The sequence below is a fragment of the Microcaecilia unicolor genome, chromosome 7, assembly GCF_901765095.1.
Source record: "Microcaecilia unicolor chromosome 7, aMicUni1.1, whole genome shotgun sequence".
Lineage (NCBI taxonomy): Eukaryota > Metazoa > Chordata > Amphibia > Gymnophiona > Siphonopidae > Microcaecilia > Microcaecilia unicolor.
This window is the reverse complement of record NC_044037.1, coordinates 119,507,256-119,523,237: the sequence shown is the minus strand read 5'-3', so window position 1 is coordinate 119,523,237 and position 15,982 is coordinate 119,507,256. Positions and strand designations below refer to the sequence as shown.

Sequence of the window (15,982 nt, the reverse complement as noted above, 5' to 3'; positions counted from 1 at the left end):
GCTCTACAGTGTTCATACTTTTACCAGTGCTTTCAAAGTGAGGCATTCTTGGGGTGGTTTGGAAGGCAACAACATGTAGTTTTCATTATTCTACAGAAAAAAGAAGTGTAAATCTCTGTGGGTATGTTACAAAGTCTCCAAGTTAGTAGTTGTGGGCTTATTACCAGTGTGGGTAGTTTTGAAAATTCCCTCTATATGATATGAATTAATAAGGTCTCAGTTTGTTTTAGACTTCCTTTTGCGATAACTCCCACCTGGACACCTCCTCTGGCCCTAAGAACAAGGCTTTCACCCTCTGCTCTGGGAAGACTCCCATATCTTTTGGACTGCCCACAATGAGACACAGTCTAATATAAGTCAGTAGAATGCAGGTTCTTGTAATAAGCCTAAATTAAATAGCATGCAACGAACTTCTGCATAAAGGTACACTCCACATATTCCTTAGTGTTTCTCAATCTCTTACTTAAGGTCTCTACCTAATCTTATTTTAATTCATGGTCCAAGCCAGGTTTTCCCACTGGTCCAATATAGCATGGACAATGGACAGCCTTGTCTTGTACCTCAAGTTAAGGGAAACATAGAGGAATTGCCTTCATTAACTCGAACACAAGCCCGAGAGGTAGAATATAGTTCTTTCACCTAGCCACAGAAAGCATCCCCAAGACCCACTTTAGAAAGTGTACAGTTCAAAAATCCCCAGAGAACTCTTTCAAAAGCCTTTTCCATGTTGATCCCTAGTAAGAAATTTTGCTGTGCAGTTTATCTGGATATATAGCACAAGTCAACAATTTTCCTAATATTATCAGCCCACTTGATCCAGATGAATCAAATTTGGCAAAACCCATCGAAGTCTCATGGCCAGTACTTTGGCAAACATTTTTACATCAGTGTTAAGAACTGATATGGGTTGATAAGACTGACACTCTGACCCGTCCTTGCCCTCTTTTGGAATGAAACAAATCCATGCATCTAACATGGTAGGCAGTATAAGGCCTCCATCTCTCATCCCATTCATAAGTCATACATTAGAGAGGACAGTTCAGGCACAAACGTTTTATAAAATTCAACTGAGAGACCATCCAAACCTGGAAATATACTAGACACCAAGGCTTGAATAGACCTTCCTTAGATCTCACCAAAGCGTCCAAACCATCTCTTTGGGCAGGAGATAGGGCAGGCAGTTCCAGGGCAATCAGATAAGTCTGTATGTCATGTAGTTGTATTTGAATATCTCCTGTATACAGTTCCTCTAGAAATTCCTAGAAACGCCTCCTAATCTGAGCAGATTTATAAAACAAATGGCCAGATTGGTCCTTAATCTTTCCCACCAATCGCTTAGAACAAGCTTTACAAGGCTTATAGGCTAACAAGGAACTTGCCTTCCCCATGTATTCAAAGCATTTTTGTCTAAGCCTATCTTCCAGCTCAAAACCTGTTTACTCCCCATCTGTTTATATTGGATTTCAAATTGAGTTATCTGAGCCATGTATTATTCTCTCTGGGTTTCTCTTTTTTCCTTTCTCCTAGTTGTATGTTTTAGAAAAAGCCTCTTGTGACTGCCTTCAAGGCACCCAAACAAAACAAAAGGGTAGACCTGAATTTAAATTATGGTCCAGATAGTACAGGACTATAAACAAACACTTAATGACTATCTCCTCATCCTTAATCAAAAAACTAATGTTAAGGGTCCAAAATCTTTCCTGAGGCTCATCTTGTATAGCCTCAAGATCTATCCAGTAAGCAGCATGGTCTGAAAAGTGTTCTATTCCCTATAGTTGCCTTCCCAATATGGCCTCTAAGGGACCATTTTACTAAGCGGCGGTAAGCCCAACGCAGGCTTACCACGCGCCAATTTGGAGCTACCGCTGGTCTAACACAGATGCCAGTGGTAGTTTCAGCCCTAGCATGCACCATTTCCCATTCTAGGGAAAACAGGGCATTATTTATTAGTGGGGCAGTTACTGGGTGGTAATCAGGCAGCGCTGCACGCCACCCGGTTACCATTGAGTTAGCATGGGGACCGCTTACCGTCACCTCAATGGGTGGCAGTAAGTGCTCCCCCTCACATGGGCACGTGGTAAGTGCAGGGCCCTTTTACCGCAGCTTAGTAAAAGGGCCCCTAAGAGAGGTATCTAGGAAGGTGTAATCAATACAAGTATACAAATCATGTGAAGAGGAGTAAAAAGTATAATTCTGTTGTTGCCCATTAGTTTCTCTCCAAACATCAAATAAGCTAAAATCATGTAGTAAAGATTTCAATGCTATACTTGCTTTAGAACTCCCTCCAGGGCTAATATCTGTTGAATCTAATTTTGGATTTAAGCGTGTATTACAATCCCCCCCTAACCACCAGGGCACCCTTAAGAAATCCCCCCAAGGACACCTTAATATTATTGAAAAATTCAGCCTGATCAGTATTTGGGGCATACAGACTAGCAACTGTCGGTTCAATTTGATCAATAAGGATCTGTGCAAAAATATAGTGCCCCTCAGGGTCCTGCTTCACTTTCTGAATTTGTAAACATAAATCTTTATGAAACAGAAGTGCAACACCCCGCTTCTTGGTGTTCTATTCTGGCGAATCAACTCCCAAAATAACATGTGTCTTTTACCCGACAAGTTAAGGCCATTAACATTCCAGGTAAGTACCTTAATATCTGAGGTCACTGCACAGGCAAAAGACAGATTGACTCCGTTCATTCAAAACAATGTCCCACTGATTTGTAATATGTTATACCTCCCTCCTCTGAAAATGGAAAACGTAAATCACAACAAAGTCTCAAACCTTCTCAGAGTTGCCTAGGGGTCCCAATTTTTGAGAGGGAGATTTTAGTACACACACTCCCAGCCCCGCCCCACTCTGCCTTATTTCTACCCACTCTACATGTCTCCGCCCCCTGGCACACCTCAATCCCATGGCCATTTCAGAAAATATTTTATTTACTAGCCTAATACCCTTTTCAATTAGCTTTCAGAGGCCAAAACCTCCTGGCTCAGGTCAGGTCAGGACAGTATAATACTGTTTTGGTATGCTCTCCTGACCCTGAGGAAGGAAGTGCTGGTCTCTGAAGGCTAATCAAAAATGTTTTAAAATCAGTGAAGTTATCACCTTATTTTCTATTTTGTATTTTATTTGCATTTATTAACCTTTATTAACACAGCTACCACATTATTTATTTATTTATTTGTAACATTTGTATCCCGCATTTTCTCACATATTAGCAGGCTTAATGTGACTTACAAAATACCGTAATGGTGAACGCCAAGTACGGTAAGTATTAAACAAATACAATTAGAAAAAGGGTCAGGTGAGGTAGGGGTAAATGGGTACAGTAAGGCACAAGGAAATAAGAAATAAAATGTCCATTGCAATGGATGTATAGATGCATTGTAGAGTTGAGGCATTTAAGTAGAATCAATAGGGTAGGCCTTGCAAAACAGATAGGTCTTTAAAGTTCGCTTGAAGTTTTGATGGTCGTGCATTGTTTTCACACTCTTTGGTAATGCATTCCACATTTGCGTACTTAAGTAAGAAAAACTGGATGCATAGGTTGATTTGTATCTGAGTCCAACGCAGCTTGGATAATGAAGGTTCAGATAAGTACGTGATGAACTAATTCTGTTTCTGGCTGGAGGATCATATATCCTGGGGCTTCACCGTAGATTATCTTGTGGACCAGAGAGCAAATTTTGAAAGTAATGCGGTCCTTGATAGGGAGCCAGTGTAGTTTCAATCGAAGAGGTTTAGCGCTATCAAATCTTTTTTTGTTGAATATCAGTCTGGCAGCTGTGTTTTGGGCTGTCTGGAGTTTTTTCATAAGCTGTACTTTACAACTCCCATATATTCCATTGCAATAATTTGTGTGGCTCAATACCATTGATTGTGTCAAGTTATGGAATATATCCCTCGGAAAGTAAGATCTTATAAGTTTAAGTTTCCACATAGAATAAAACATTTTCTTTATACTGGCGTTAACTTGGCTCTCTAGTGTAAGATGGCTATCGATAATAACTCCTAAGATTTTGAGGCTATCAGAAATAGGGAGAGAATAAGCAGGAGTGTTTAGGGTTGTAGGCTTGTAATTATTGTATGGGATGAGAGGATAAGACAATGTGTTTTTTCAGTGTTTAATTTCAGTTGAAATGAGTTAGCCCATGAATCCATGATGTTCAGGCAACAAGCGATGTCATTGGAGATATCAGAGAGATCATGTCTGAAGGGGATATAAATTGTGACATCATCAGCATAAATGAACGATTGGAAGCGCTGTCTGGATAAAAAGTTGGCCAATGGGGACATCATTATATTGAAGAAAATTGGTGATAATGGGGAACCTTGGGGTACTCCACAATGTGCATTCCATGGTGATGAAATATTTACATTTGATTTAACTTGGTATGTCCTTGTGGTTAAGAAACCATTGATCCACTTAAGTATGTTACCTCCAATCCTGAGGTGATCAAGTAAATGTAAGAGTATACTGTGGTTTATCATATCGAATGCACTCGACATGTCGAATTGGAGGAGGAAAACACTTTTACCTATTGCAATTTCATGTTTGAATTTTGCTAGAAGAGTGACTAGTACAGTTTCTGTACTGTTTAAGGGGCGGAATCCTGACTGTGATTCATGCAGTAATGAGAATTTGTCTATGTAATCCATTAGTTGTTTGCACACCATACGCTCCATCAATTTAACTACTAGTGGAATGGATGCAACAGGACGATAATTAGTTAGGTCGTTCGGTTTTTTTCTTTATGTCTTTAGGTACTGGGGTGAGTAAGATACTGCCATGATCCTCGGGGAAGAGGCCTTTTTGGAGCATGTAATTTAGGTAAGATGTAAGGTCTTCAATGAAGCACTTGGGTGCAGATTTAAGTAGGTAGCTGGGACAGGCATCCAATTTACAATGTTTTTTGCAGAATTTCTGAATAGCTTTGGTGACAACTTAAACAGTGATCTGTGCAAATTTAGACCAGTAGCAGTCAGCTGGATATTCTTCATTGGTTGGATTCATACCATTGATGAAGCTACCAAAAACAGTGTTGCGTTTAGGAAGTGTATTACGTAAATTTTCTATTTTTTCCCTGAAGTAGTTGGCCATTTCATCTGCAGGAGGGATTCCTGAATTATTTGCTGTGATTTGAGAGGTATCTAGTAACGTACTTACTAGATGGAATAATTTCTTCAGATCTTTGTAATTTGGTCCTATTTTAGATTTGTAATAGGATCTTTTAGTTCGCCTTATTGTATATTTGTATTTTCTTTGTGTTTGTTTCCATGCATAAAGCATATTCTCATCCTTAGACTTTTTCCATGCTTGTTCCAGTTTTCTCGTAAGTGTTTTTAGTTTTTTAAGTTCATCATTGAACCAGTGGAAAACATTAAGTCTTCGTGAAATTCTCGTACTAAGTGGAGCAATTTTGTCTAATACTCTACTACATCTATTATCCCAGTCAGAGAGGTAATGTGTGGAATCCGGCCGAGCCTTCCATTTATTGCCATATATCTGTTGCCAAAATTCAAGTGGGTCGATTTGGCCCCTTGTGCTGTAGGTTCTTTGTACTGGTGTATGACATAGTTCCTTCTTCTGACAACACATACCTGAAGGCTGCTGTGCCACTGCGCTTGTTTTTCTTGTTTTGCTGCAGCTGCTAATCAAGAGAGAAGCAGCAGCTGTGGCAGCAGCAGAAGCAGTGGCGGCGTGTGTCTCAGTGGGAGACTTTCCTGCTTTGGTGGGAGAGCGGGAGATGACCCACCAAAGCGGGAGTCTCTCGCTGAATGGTGGAGACTTGGCAGGTATGCCTTCTCCCCATCTACACAACAGCAAATAGAAGTTAGAGCAGCGGTTCCCAAACCTGATGTTATGGTTGGGAGTGAGCCCAAGGACAAAGGCCGAGACCTATGTCAGACTGAACCCATGCCAGCAAAATGAAACTAAAAGGCCACAAGGCCCCCACATGCACAATAGGACCAGAAAGCAAGATACAGGAGGAAGAGGCAAAGCACTCATATGGGTCGCAAGGCCGAATTGGAACCCATGTGTAACAGAGTCCACTCACTTGGGCCATAAAGCCGAACTGGAACCTAATCAGTAAGCAAGAAAGGAAAGAAGCGTACAGGAAGTGGGCTGAAGCAAAACACAGGGATAGAGACAAGCCCGCACAAACACAAGCCGCAACACACTGCACTGGAATCACGCAGTAAGCACAAGACTAAAGGCAAGCTCTCACAGACACCAGCAGCTAGGCGTAGCATTGGTATCACTGACAAGCAGAAGGCTAAAGGCAAGCCCACACAGACACCAGCAGCTAGGTGTTGCATTGCTATCACTCACGAGCAAAAGGCTAAAGGCAAGCCCACACGGACACAAGCAGCAAGATGCTGAGTTGGTATCACTGTCACGTTTTCAAAGCTGGAAACTGGTTTGTGAGCCCTTGTTGAGCTACTGCCGAGGAGCGGCAGTGGCAGGCAAAACCACCCCACACCGGAGACTAGGCAGAACAGGACTGGAACTCCGGACTGGAGTTGCAGCAGAGGCAAACAGGCAGGAAGTAAGCAGAGCAGGCACCCTTAAACTTCACCTGCACTTGGCCACTTTTCACCAAAAGTTGAGCTTCTGGCTGCAGGTGGCCAGCAGGGCTTACTGGGCAAGGCAGGACTGGATACCCCACTAGGCTGAACCAGGACTGAGGGTCAGAGAGGAGAGAAATATACAGAGGCAGGGAATGAGAAGCCAAAAGACCAGACTGAAAGCTGTAAACAGCCACTGCAGCAGGGAACCAAACACTGAAAAACAAAAGACAGACTGAAAGCTGCCAGGCAGCCACTAAACAAGAAACACAGAGAACCCAGAACCAGACACAGTAAATACAAACAAGAGTCAAGACTAGGGCAGTACAAGCTAAGCTACACATAAACTAAACAGAATCAGGCAAGGAACTAGAACAGGAATCAAACTAGGCTGATGTGCAACACGCACCAACATACCAGGGCCTTAGACGCGATGCAAAGGCAAAGCAGAAATGATCCAAGATGGCTGATAAGCCCAGAAGCAGTTGGAACTCAGCTGCTTCAATCACTAGGCAGCTACGGGTGCTGTGCAGGCTCAAACAGCACAAGCAAATCTGGCAGCCTGGAAGATCCGGACCGGACTGAGCTGAAATCTGGAACGGGTGACGGTCCACAGCAGCCACCGGTTCTGGCCACCAGAGGGCGAGGTGAGCACAGATGTAACAATCACTCACAAGCAGAAGGCTAACGGCAAGCCCACACAGACACAAACAGCTAGATGCTGCCACAGAATCACTCACAAAGCACAGGCTAAAGGGAAGCCCTCACAAACACAAGCAGCAAGACATCTCAAGACCCACAACTGACCAAAAACCGTAAGCTAGGGCGGCTTTGATGCTAGAGCGCCTGTTTGAAATATTGGCAGGGTTAAATTGGGTCCGGCGTCTGACGTCATCCAAAATAGATGCCGGCCAGTCCAATCCCCAAAATCAGCTCTATGCATGCCAGCAGAATGCGCTGGTGGATGCAGCTGCAGACTCCTCCTCCACACTCATCAATTCTCCTGCAGACCTGTCCAGTCCTTGGACGTCCCCAAGTCATGGTAGAACTGTGACACCCGGTCCTGGTGGCACCCCAGCCAGCCAGGTTTTCAGAATAACAGGAAACACCAGAGAGGGAAACCAAAGTACACTCACACCACAGCGAAGAACAAAAGCACAAGGAACCTTCAAGATAGGGGCATCAACTCTTATTTTATTGGACAGACTCAACAGGGGTCCTGAAACAGTGCACAATGTCCACAAAATGTGCATGAAATTGCAGTGAGACACTGGTCAAGCTGAGGATGCTAACAGATGCCACAAATAATCACAGATACAGCTGGATTTTTAATATGCCAAATGCAACCACTTCAATATTCGACCAGTAACCGGCAGAGTAACATGCACTGTCTCCACTGAATGCAAATCTCTCTCATGAATATTCATTGTGGATATCCTGAAAACCTGACTGGCTGGGGTGCCTCCCAGACCGGGTTTGAGAACTACTTAGAGGTACACCAAACCCCTCATTGTCCTCCCAAATACCTCTCTCCCACCCCCACCCTCTAGTACTCCAAACCCTTCCTGAAACTCCCAACCAAGGCAGACCAAGAGGCCTACAAAGGGAGATGAGATAGACTCATCTGCCATCTAGGAAACCAAACTCCAACCCGATAGACTCAGTTACCACTCACTCTTCCATTTAACATATAACATCACTGTGAATCACCCATTAAATGTTTGCAACAAAATAAAGTTCAACAATAAAATTGCATACAGTCAACTTTACACTGCTCTCAATTCCAAAGCACAGTAGGATCCATTAGAAGTGGTGTAATTAACTTGACCATGTCCAATATCTCTGGACTATAACCTACACTGCCTACAGGCAAAAGAGAAAACCTTTCACCAGATTTGAGTAATTCCATCAGAGATCAGTAGTACGCAACAAAGCATTCCATCAATCACATAGGATTATCAACAGCACACTTGGTTAACTTTTTTCCTTTGTTGGAGGGTCACACCCAATGTTTAAGTTTAGTAGTTGGCTGCACGGTAGGCCTGGTCACAAAAAGTGTCTTAATCATTAGGCCTAATTCCTGCAAATGTTTCCAAGCATGATCTAATATCTTTACCCAATGCAAAGTTCCATTCAATTGGAAACAAAAGCTAAGGAAAAAGCCCAGCGGTATTTTATCTGCTCAAGTTTCAGGATTTTCAGAACCAGTTTGAATTTGTGTCATTTCAACATCATAAATGCTGACAAATCCTGGTAAACAATTACATTTGCATCCTGATAGCATAATGATACACTCAAACAGGCTTTCTATAAAATTGTATCTTTGTCCACATAATGGGAAAAACAAGCCACAATATCACATGGACGATTTCTGAGGTTCTTCCCAGGGCATAGTGAGCTCTAACCATTGCGATAGCTGGAACATCATCATTCAAGTCCAGCAATTGACTACATAAGGTTTGCATTATTAAGGAGACATTTTCTTGGTTATTGCTTTCAGGGACACCACTGAAACGTAAATTATTCCTGCGCCCTCTGTTCTCAATGTCATCCATTTTATACTGTAGGTCCTCATGTTGTGTGGCTAGAGAGGAATATTTTGCTTGCAAATCCAGCACAGCCTCTCCCTGCTACTTGGGTCTCCATGTCTTCAAGATGAGTCCCCAAATCATGCACATCTCTGTGCAGTATGTCGATCCGGGGGGCTAATTCCCCTCTCATAACTTTCAACTCAGTGCGAAGGTCAGAAAAGCACATCGATTTAAACTTATTAAGGTTATCAGAACCGAGTCATCTTCGTCATCGGATGCATCTGGTGATGTCTGCTCTTTTTCGCGGGTCTGGGGGTATAGGCCATGTCATAGGCTGCGAGGCCTCCTCTCCGCCAGACGAATCTGGTGCAAAGAGTCTTTAATGTCTCCAGTTTTCAGTCTTTGAGACATTGTGGGTATCAGTGTTTCCAGTAATCACATTTGCAGGCAACCAGAAAGGGCTCAGATGGAGTGAGACAGTTGCTCATACATGCGCAGGAGCTCACAGTTCAGGCTGCCATCCCAACAGCTGACATCACTTCATCTTGGCAATGCTAATTAGCTCAACTGCAAGCCTGATGAGTCATCAGCTTCCTCTCCCCTTCCCACCCTGCCCATCTCTGCTGAGCACCACCCTCCTGGCTTCAGAATACATAGCCTTCTAAGAATTGTAGTTAAAAGTAAAACCTCTTTTAAAGGGACCCAGCTTAAAAGTGCTTGAACTTGAACAGAGGACTTTCCCTGTTTTTTTCCCCACTTTTCTGGCTGTATGCACAGCAGATCACACTGTGCAATTGAAATATTACTATTTACACTGTGGTCCTCTGAACTTTTAGCGCAGTTGGAATCATACCTAAGTACTATGATGTTTACCTCTTGAATTAGCAAGTAACACTCTTTCTCACCCTCCAATCCATTCACTCGTTTTCCTACTCCTATTTCTTTTTTTATTTATAACCATTTAAATTTTTACAAGCGATAAAACAACTTGCTAGAAATACAGAGAAAGTAATATGTAGGAATTATTTCAGTCAGGTAATTCTATTCTCTTCCTTAGACCACTAAATAGGGAGAGTGAAACAAGATAAGGGGATCAATTAAACAGTAAACAGAAACAAAAACCATGGTATTAACCTGGTTATCCCCAGATATTACTCATCTAATTCATTATTCCACATTGATCATTTGGTTGGCCTCTTCAAGGCCAATACGGTGTTTAGTCAAATCATTTCATTGAAAACATACTTATTGTCCAATATTAGTTAGAAATAATACATCTGTCTGCTCCTAAAACCCCTCTCATTCATTCTCTACTTAGGAATGTGCATGGCCAAAACAAGTTTGGTTCATTTTTGGAAATTTTAGAACTTTTCATTATTTTAAGGTTATTTTGCTCAGTTTGTTTCATGCATTCAGTTTAATTTTAAAAATGAACATGCATTAGAACAGGATTGTTCAACCTCGGCTCTTGACAGCCACAATCCAGTCTGGTTTTCAGGATTTCCCCAATGAATATGAATGAGATCTATTTGCATGCACTGCCTCCATTGTATGCAAATAGATCTCATGCATATTCATTGCGGAAATCCTGAAAACCCAGCCTGGTGAGGACCAAAGAAATATATACTATTCATATGTTAATATCGTCTGATCACATCACACTCTGGGAAGAAAACTAGTTAGAAGCTAAGTAAAAATGACTTAAGTATGAGACAAATATCTATCAAGTTTTGCCCATACCTTGACAGTAGATAACAAGGAACCTCTTTTACCAGCTAGTGAAGTTTCGAATTTATGAACCTGTAAAACTGATTGCCACCAGAAATGAATGTTAATATGGGAGATGTCCTTCCAATTTTGCAATATTATTTTCAGGGCCAAAGCAAGGAGAATATGGAAAAGCTTAGTGTCGTAGTTGTCCAGTTTGACCAAATTGGGTTCCAGGGAAAGGCAGCCAAAAATATCAATTTTCATGGAGAAAGGTTGAGTAATGTTCAAGATAGAGGAAATTATTTTCCATACTTCTTGTCTGAAATCCTTTATGATGCCACATTCTTCTAAAACAAAGTTTAAAGCAAATGCCCTTAACATGTAACACTTGGTAGCAATAATGAAACAGTGATGGAAATTTCACATAGCAAGCAGCCTGAGCCAACAGATTTATTTTCCACTGAACACAATATGAACTTGGCGGCTAATAGTGTACTGAACTGGACAATGTTTGCACATTTAGACTGACTCTGGACAGTTCTGCATGAAGGAAACCCTTCCCTCAGTATTCAATACCTTCTCTGTGAAATAGTAGTAATTAAAAAAAAGGCAAGTGCATTTTTATAATATACCACTGCATTCCCCAAAACAAAAGGAGCAAGTTTCCACATGCCATCCTTTTCTTTTGATATAGGCACAGGAAAAAAAGGTGTTAAATGCTTCCAGGTCTCAACCTAATTAATGATTTTGTTAACTGTACTTATAAATAGTAAGTCTGATTGTTAAGCATCTGATACTCATAATGTCTGTTTTGGTAGCCCTTTACTAGGTGAAAACATCAGAATATAGTGAGTCCCTTTAACCAGCCCCTCCAAATGGCACAATGATTACGATTTAGAACTAGTTACTACTCTAACTGATGAAAGCAATACTTCCTCTGTGTACATCTGTATGCTGCACAAGCCAGCATATTGAAAAATATAAGTGAGATCAAATAAAAATGCCTCCAACAATAAAGAACAATGTAGATAGAGATGCTCATAGATTTGCTTGCTTTGTTTGGGTAATGAGTTGACGGGTGCATTGAGGAGAGGGAAAGGGACACAAACCTCATGACTTCAGCCATCTCAACTTAACCTCCTTGGTCAGCTCTCTCCTACTTTCTCCCTTAGTTCCGGCTCCCAGTACTGCTGCCTTCTTCAATTTTCCGGGCCACCGGCAGCGTCAGTGAGGTAAAAACACTGCCTTCTGTGGTCCCGGAAGCTGTCGCTCTGTTGTAGTTTCCCACCTATACAAGACAGGAAATTGCAGAAGAGGAATAGCTTCTGGGCTGCCGAAGGCAGTATGCTTACCTCACTGACGCTGCCGGCGGCCCGGAAAATTGAAGAAGGCAAGGCTGTGAGGAGTAGGAGAGAGCTGACGAAGGCGGTTAGATTGAGAACAGGAGATGGCATGATGGCTGAAGCATGGAGCAGGAGGGCAACCAGTAGTGCCCAGAACCCAGGCACTGGACTGGCCACCAGGGTTGGTGGGGCCTGGGCCTCCAAGGCCCCCCAAAGCTAGGCCACTGTTCTCTCGTCTTTCTTTCCCCATACACTCTATGAAAAAGACCACTGGACTGACTCCATCCTGTGTATATCCAGAATATTCACAATATTCTAAATGAGGTCTCACCAGTCTTATATAGGGGCATCATTACCTCCTTTTTCCTACTGGCCTAGATACTTTTCTAGGGAGATGACTCCTAATGTGGAACCTTCCATCATGTAGTTAAAGTTTGAGTTGCTTTTCTCTAAGTGCATCACTTCGCACTTGTTCACATTACATTTTATTTGTCATTTGGATGCCCAGTCTGCCAGTTTTGTAACAACATACAGAGACTCAGGACTTGGCTGAGGGCAGAAAGGAGGAGGAACAAGAGCATATGTCAGAGAACAGTGAATGATTTATTGGAGGAGGGGCAGAGATTGGATGCTAGGGTCTAGGAAAAGTTCTAGATTAAGGGATAGGGAAATGGGACCAGAGGAGGAGGAGGAATGATGGGGCTGGTCCTGTGGAACGAGAAGTAAGCTGTGGTAATCCTTGGAGAGGGTAAGGTAAAATACAAAGGAAGAGAGAAAAAAAATGTGTGCTTGTTTAAGTGTGTGAGAGAGAAAAAGAAGGTGGGGGGGAGAGTGTGTGTGCATGTACAAATATGTCTGCATGAGAAAGAGAGAAAAAGAGCATCTGGATTAGGGAGAAAGACAGTAGGAGAAAGAAAGCAGATACATGCCCTGCTCCCTCTACTAATCAGCACCAATCTCATGGTGATCACATCTCAAAGTTCACAGTTATGATTTTCTGAACTTCAATATCCGTCTTATTTTCTCTCTCTCTCTCTCTCTCTCATTGTAGAAGCATTGGATTCTCAGACTGCACACCTTGGCCTTACTCTGGTGACAGACCATGTAACTTCACGCCTGATTGTGAGTAATTACAGTTGAAACTCCTGGTTGTATCAACAAAAAACTCATGACACTGCTGAAGGACTGCATGGGAAGCCCCGTTCTAAAAGACATCTGCTTTGTTTTCATTGCTATGCAGTACATCCTGAAGAAGAAGAACAAACAACAGGGTGGGGCTGTATTAACTGTATAAATCCTTAGTGACGTTAGAGTCTTTGCATGCTTCAATATTTTGCATTAGACCAACATATGAATTATGTAAAGATAATGATGCAACATGAATGTTTGAGAGCAAACAGGTAGCATCTGAAGAAGAGAATTCATATGGCATTGAAAGATTATCTACTAGCACAGGTAACAGTAAAAAGGTGACCGCTTAAAGTTATATGGATATTTCTAACTTTATGTGGACTTTCAGCAGGGCTATGTGTTAAGTTAATACCCAGTGTACCTGCATGTAACTCACCTTGAGCTACTATTAAAAGGCATAAGCAAGATCTAAATAAATGAATAAAGTTTTAGGCAAGCCTTTATCACTGTTCTGCTACTTCACTCCCAGAATGATTAGCATGCAGTTTAAACCCAAAACTGTAACCATACAACATCACCCAGATTCCAGTCTCAATTCTTAAGTAAATCTTCTTTAATGTAGTAACCTGAACAAGGAGAAAATAACTTACAGTTTGTTACTTGACAGGCAGTGTAGCTTCTGCTACCACTCTCAACCAGTGTGCCCTGAATTCAGGGAACTGGGTAAGAGCACTGGCGTAGCTAGGGTAGTTGACACCCGGGGCCGGTCATTTTTTAACACCCCCCCCCCCCCCCCCCGAAATCCAGTACTACGCATACCGAGAATACAAAACACTCAGGACCTATAGAGCAATTCTACCATGCCATAAGCAGTAATTTGTACGAGTCACACAAGGAAAAGGAAAGCATCTTAAACACTACAGTGAGCACTAGAACATCAATTCACCTATTGTAAAATGAAAACAGACAGATTAGTACAGATCGTCGATCCTGCACAGTCAATGCCAACCGAAAGCCATGTCTTTTTCACAAATAGATACACCCTAATCCACTATAGAATAAGTAATCATAAACTTTCTATTTAGACAAAAATTAAACTGAACCCCCAAGATGCCAGACTCTGCATACAATGCAACACCACAGAAACAGAAAATGTCCTCTAGTACTGTGCAAAATATAAAGACAGCAGATGTAAATTTGAAAAAACTAACAAATACCAATCACCACTTTACAAATTAACAAATAGAAATAAAACAAATAATATCATTTTATTGGACTAATACATTTAGCTTTCAGAGGCCAAAACGTCCTTCCTCAGGTCAATTCAGTATAGTACTGTTACAGTGTCCTATCCTGACCTGAGGAAGGGGGTTTTGTTCTCTGAAAGTAAAATGTATTAAAATTAGTCCATTAAAAAGATTACCTTATTTACATGTTCTATTATAAACATTTATTAACACAGCTACAATACTACTTTATCCTAAAGCAAAAAAATAAAAATATATATTTACAGTTCGTTGTCTCTGGTTTCTGCTTTCCTCATCTTTTCACTGTCTTCCTTCTATCCAGCATCTGTCTTCGCTCTCTCTCTGCCATCCAGTGTCTGCCCTCTCTCTCTGCCCCTTCCATCCACTGTCTGCCCTCTCTTCCTTCCATCCACTTCTGCCCCTTCCATGCACCATCTGCCCCAGTCTGCCATCTCTCTCTCCCCCTTCCATCAACATCTGCCCTCTATCTCTGCCCCTTCCATCCACCATTTGCCCCAGTTTGCCCTCTTTCTCTCTCCCCTTCCACCCACCTTCTGCCCTTTCTCTCTGCCCTTTCAATCTGTCTGCCCTCCCTCTCCCATCCGTCCAGGGTCTGCCCTCCCTCATGTGCCCCCCTTCCATCCAGGATCTGTCCCCTCTCTCTCTCTGCCCCCTCTTTTCAGCCCCCAGTTCCAGTCCCCTTCATCCACCACATGCCTTGCATCCCCCCCTTTCAGCCCATTCTCCCACCTGCCCCAGGCATGGACCCATTTTCCCTCCTGCCCCCATGTCAGACCCCAGTTCCAGCTTCAGACCCCTTCTCCCATCTGAGCACTCCCCTCCCCCCTCTGAGCACCCCCACCCTCCCCCAATCCCCTTCTCCCCTCTCTGAGCACCCCTCTGAGCTCCCCCACCCTCCCTAATCCCCTTTAAGCACCCCTCTGAGCTCCCCCACCCTTCCCCAATCCCCTTCTCCCCTCTCTGAGCTCCCCCACCCTCCCTAACCCCCTTTAAGCACCCCTCTGAGCTCCCCCACCCTTCCCCAATCCCCTTCTCCCCTCTCTGAGCTCCCCCACCCTCCCTAACCCCCTTTAAGCACCCCTCTGAGCTCCCCTACCCCTCCCCAATCCCCTTCTCCCCTCTGAGTCCCCCCCCCCGAGATCCGTTCTCCTGCTGCTCCTACCCTGTCCTGCCTTTAACATTTTTTTTTCGAAGCGCCGGAGAGTGGCAGGCAGCGCGCCACGCGTCTGCCCTGCTAGTAAAGAAGATCTCGCTGACGTCGCCCTTCCCACATTGAGTCCCACCCCCCTCTGAGGCAACTTCCTATTACCGCGAGGGCGGGCGGGACTCAGGGAAGGACGACGACGTCAGCGAGATCTTCTTTACTAGCAGGGCAGATGCGAGGCGCGCCTCCTGCCACTCTCCTGCGCTTCGAAAAAAAATGTT

The 15,982-nt window shown here is 43.0% G+C and overlaps 1 protein-coding gene across 1 annotated transcript in view; it reads left to right on the top strand.

Annotated features, from left to right (window-relative positions):
* The window catches only part of ITGAL (integrin subunit alpha L), a 430,397-nt gene that overhangs the window by 112,658 nt on the left and 301,757 nt on the right, over nucleotides 1–15,982 (top strand). The window contains exon 4 of the mRNA XM_030209478.1: nucleotides 13,210–13,280. Within this exon, the coding sequence (XP_030065338.1) occupies nucleotides 13,210–13,280 (71 nt within the window). The remainder of the gene's footprint in view (nucleotides 1–13,209; nucleotides 13,281–15,982) is intronic.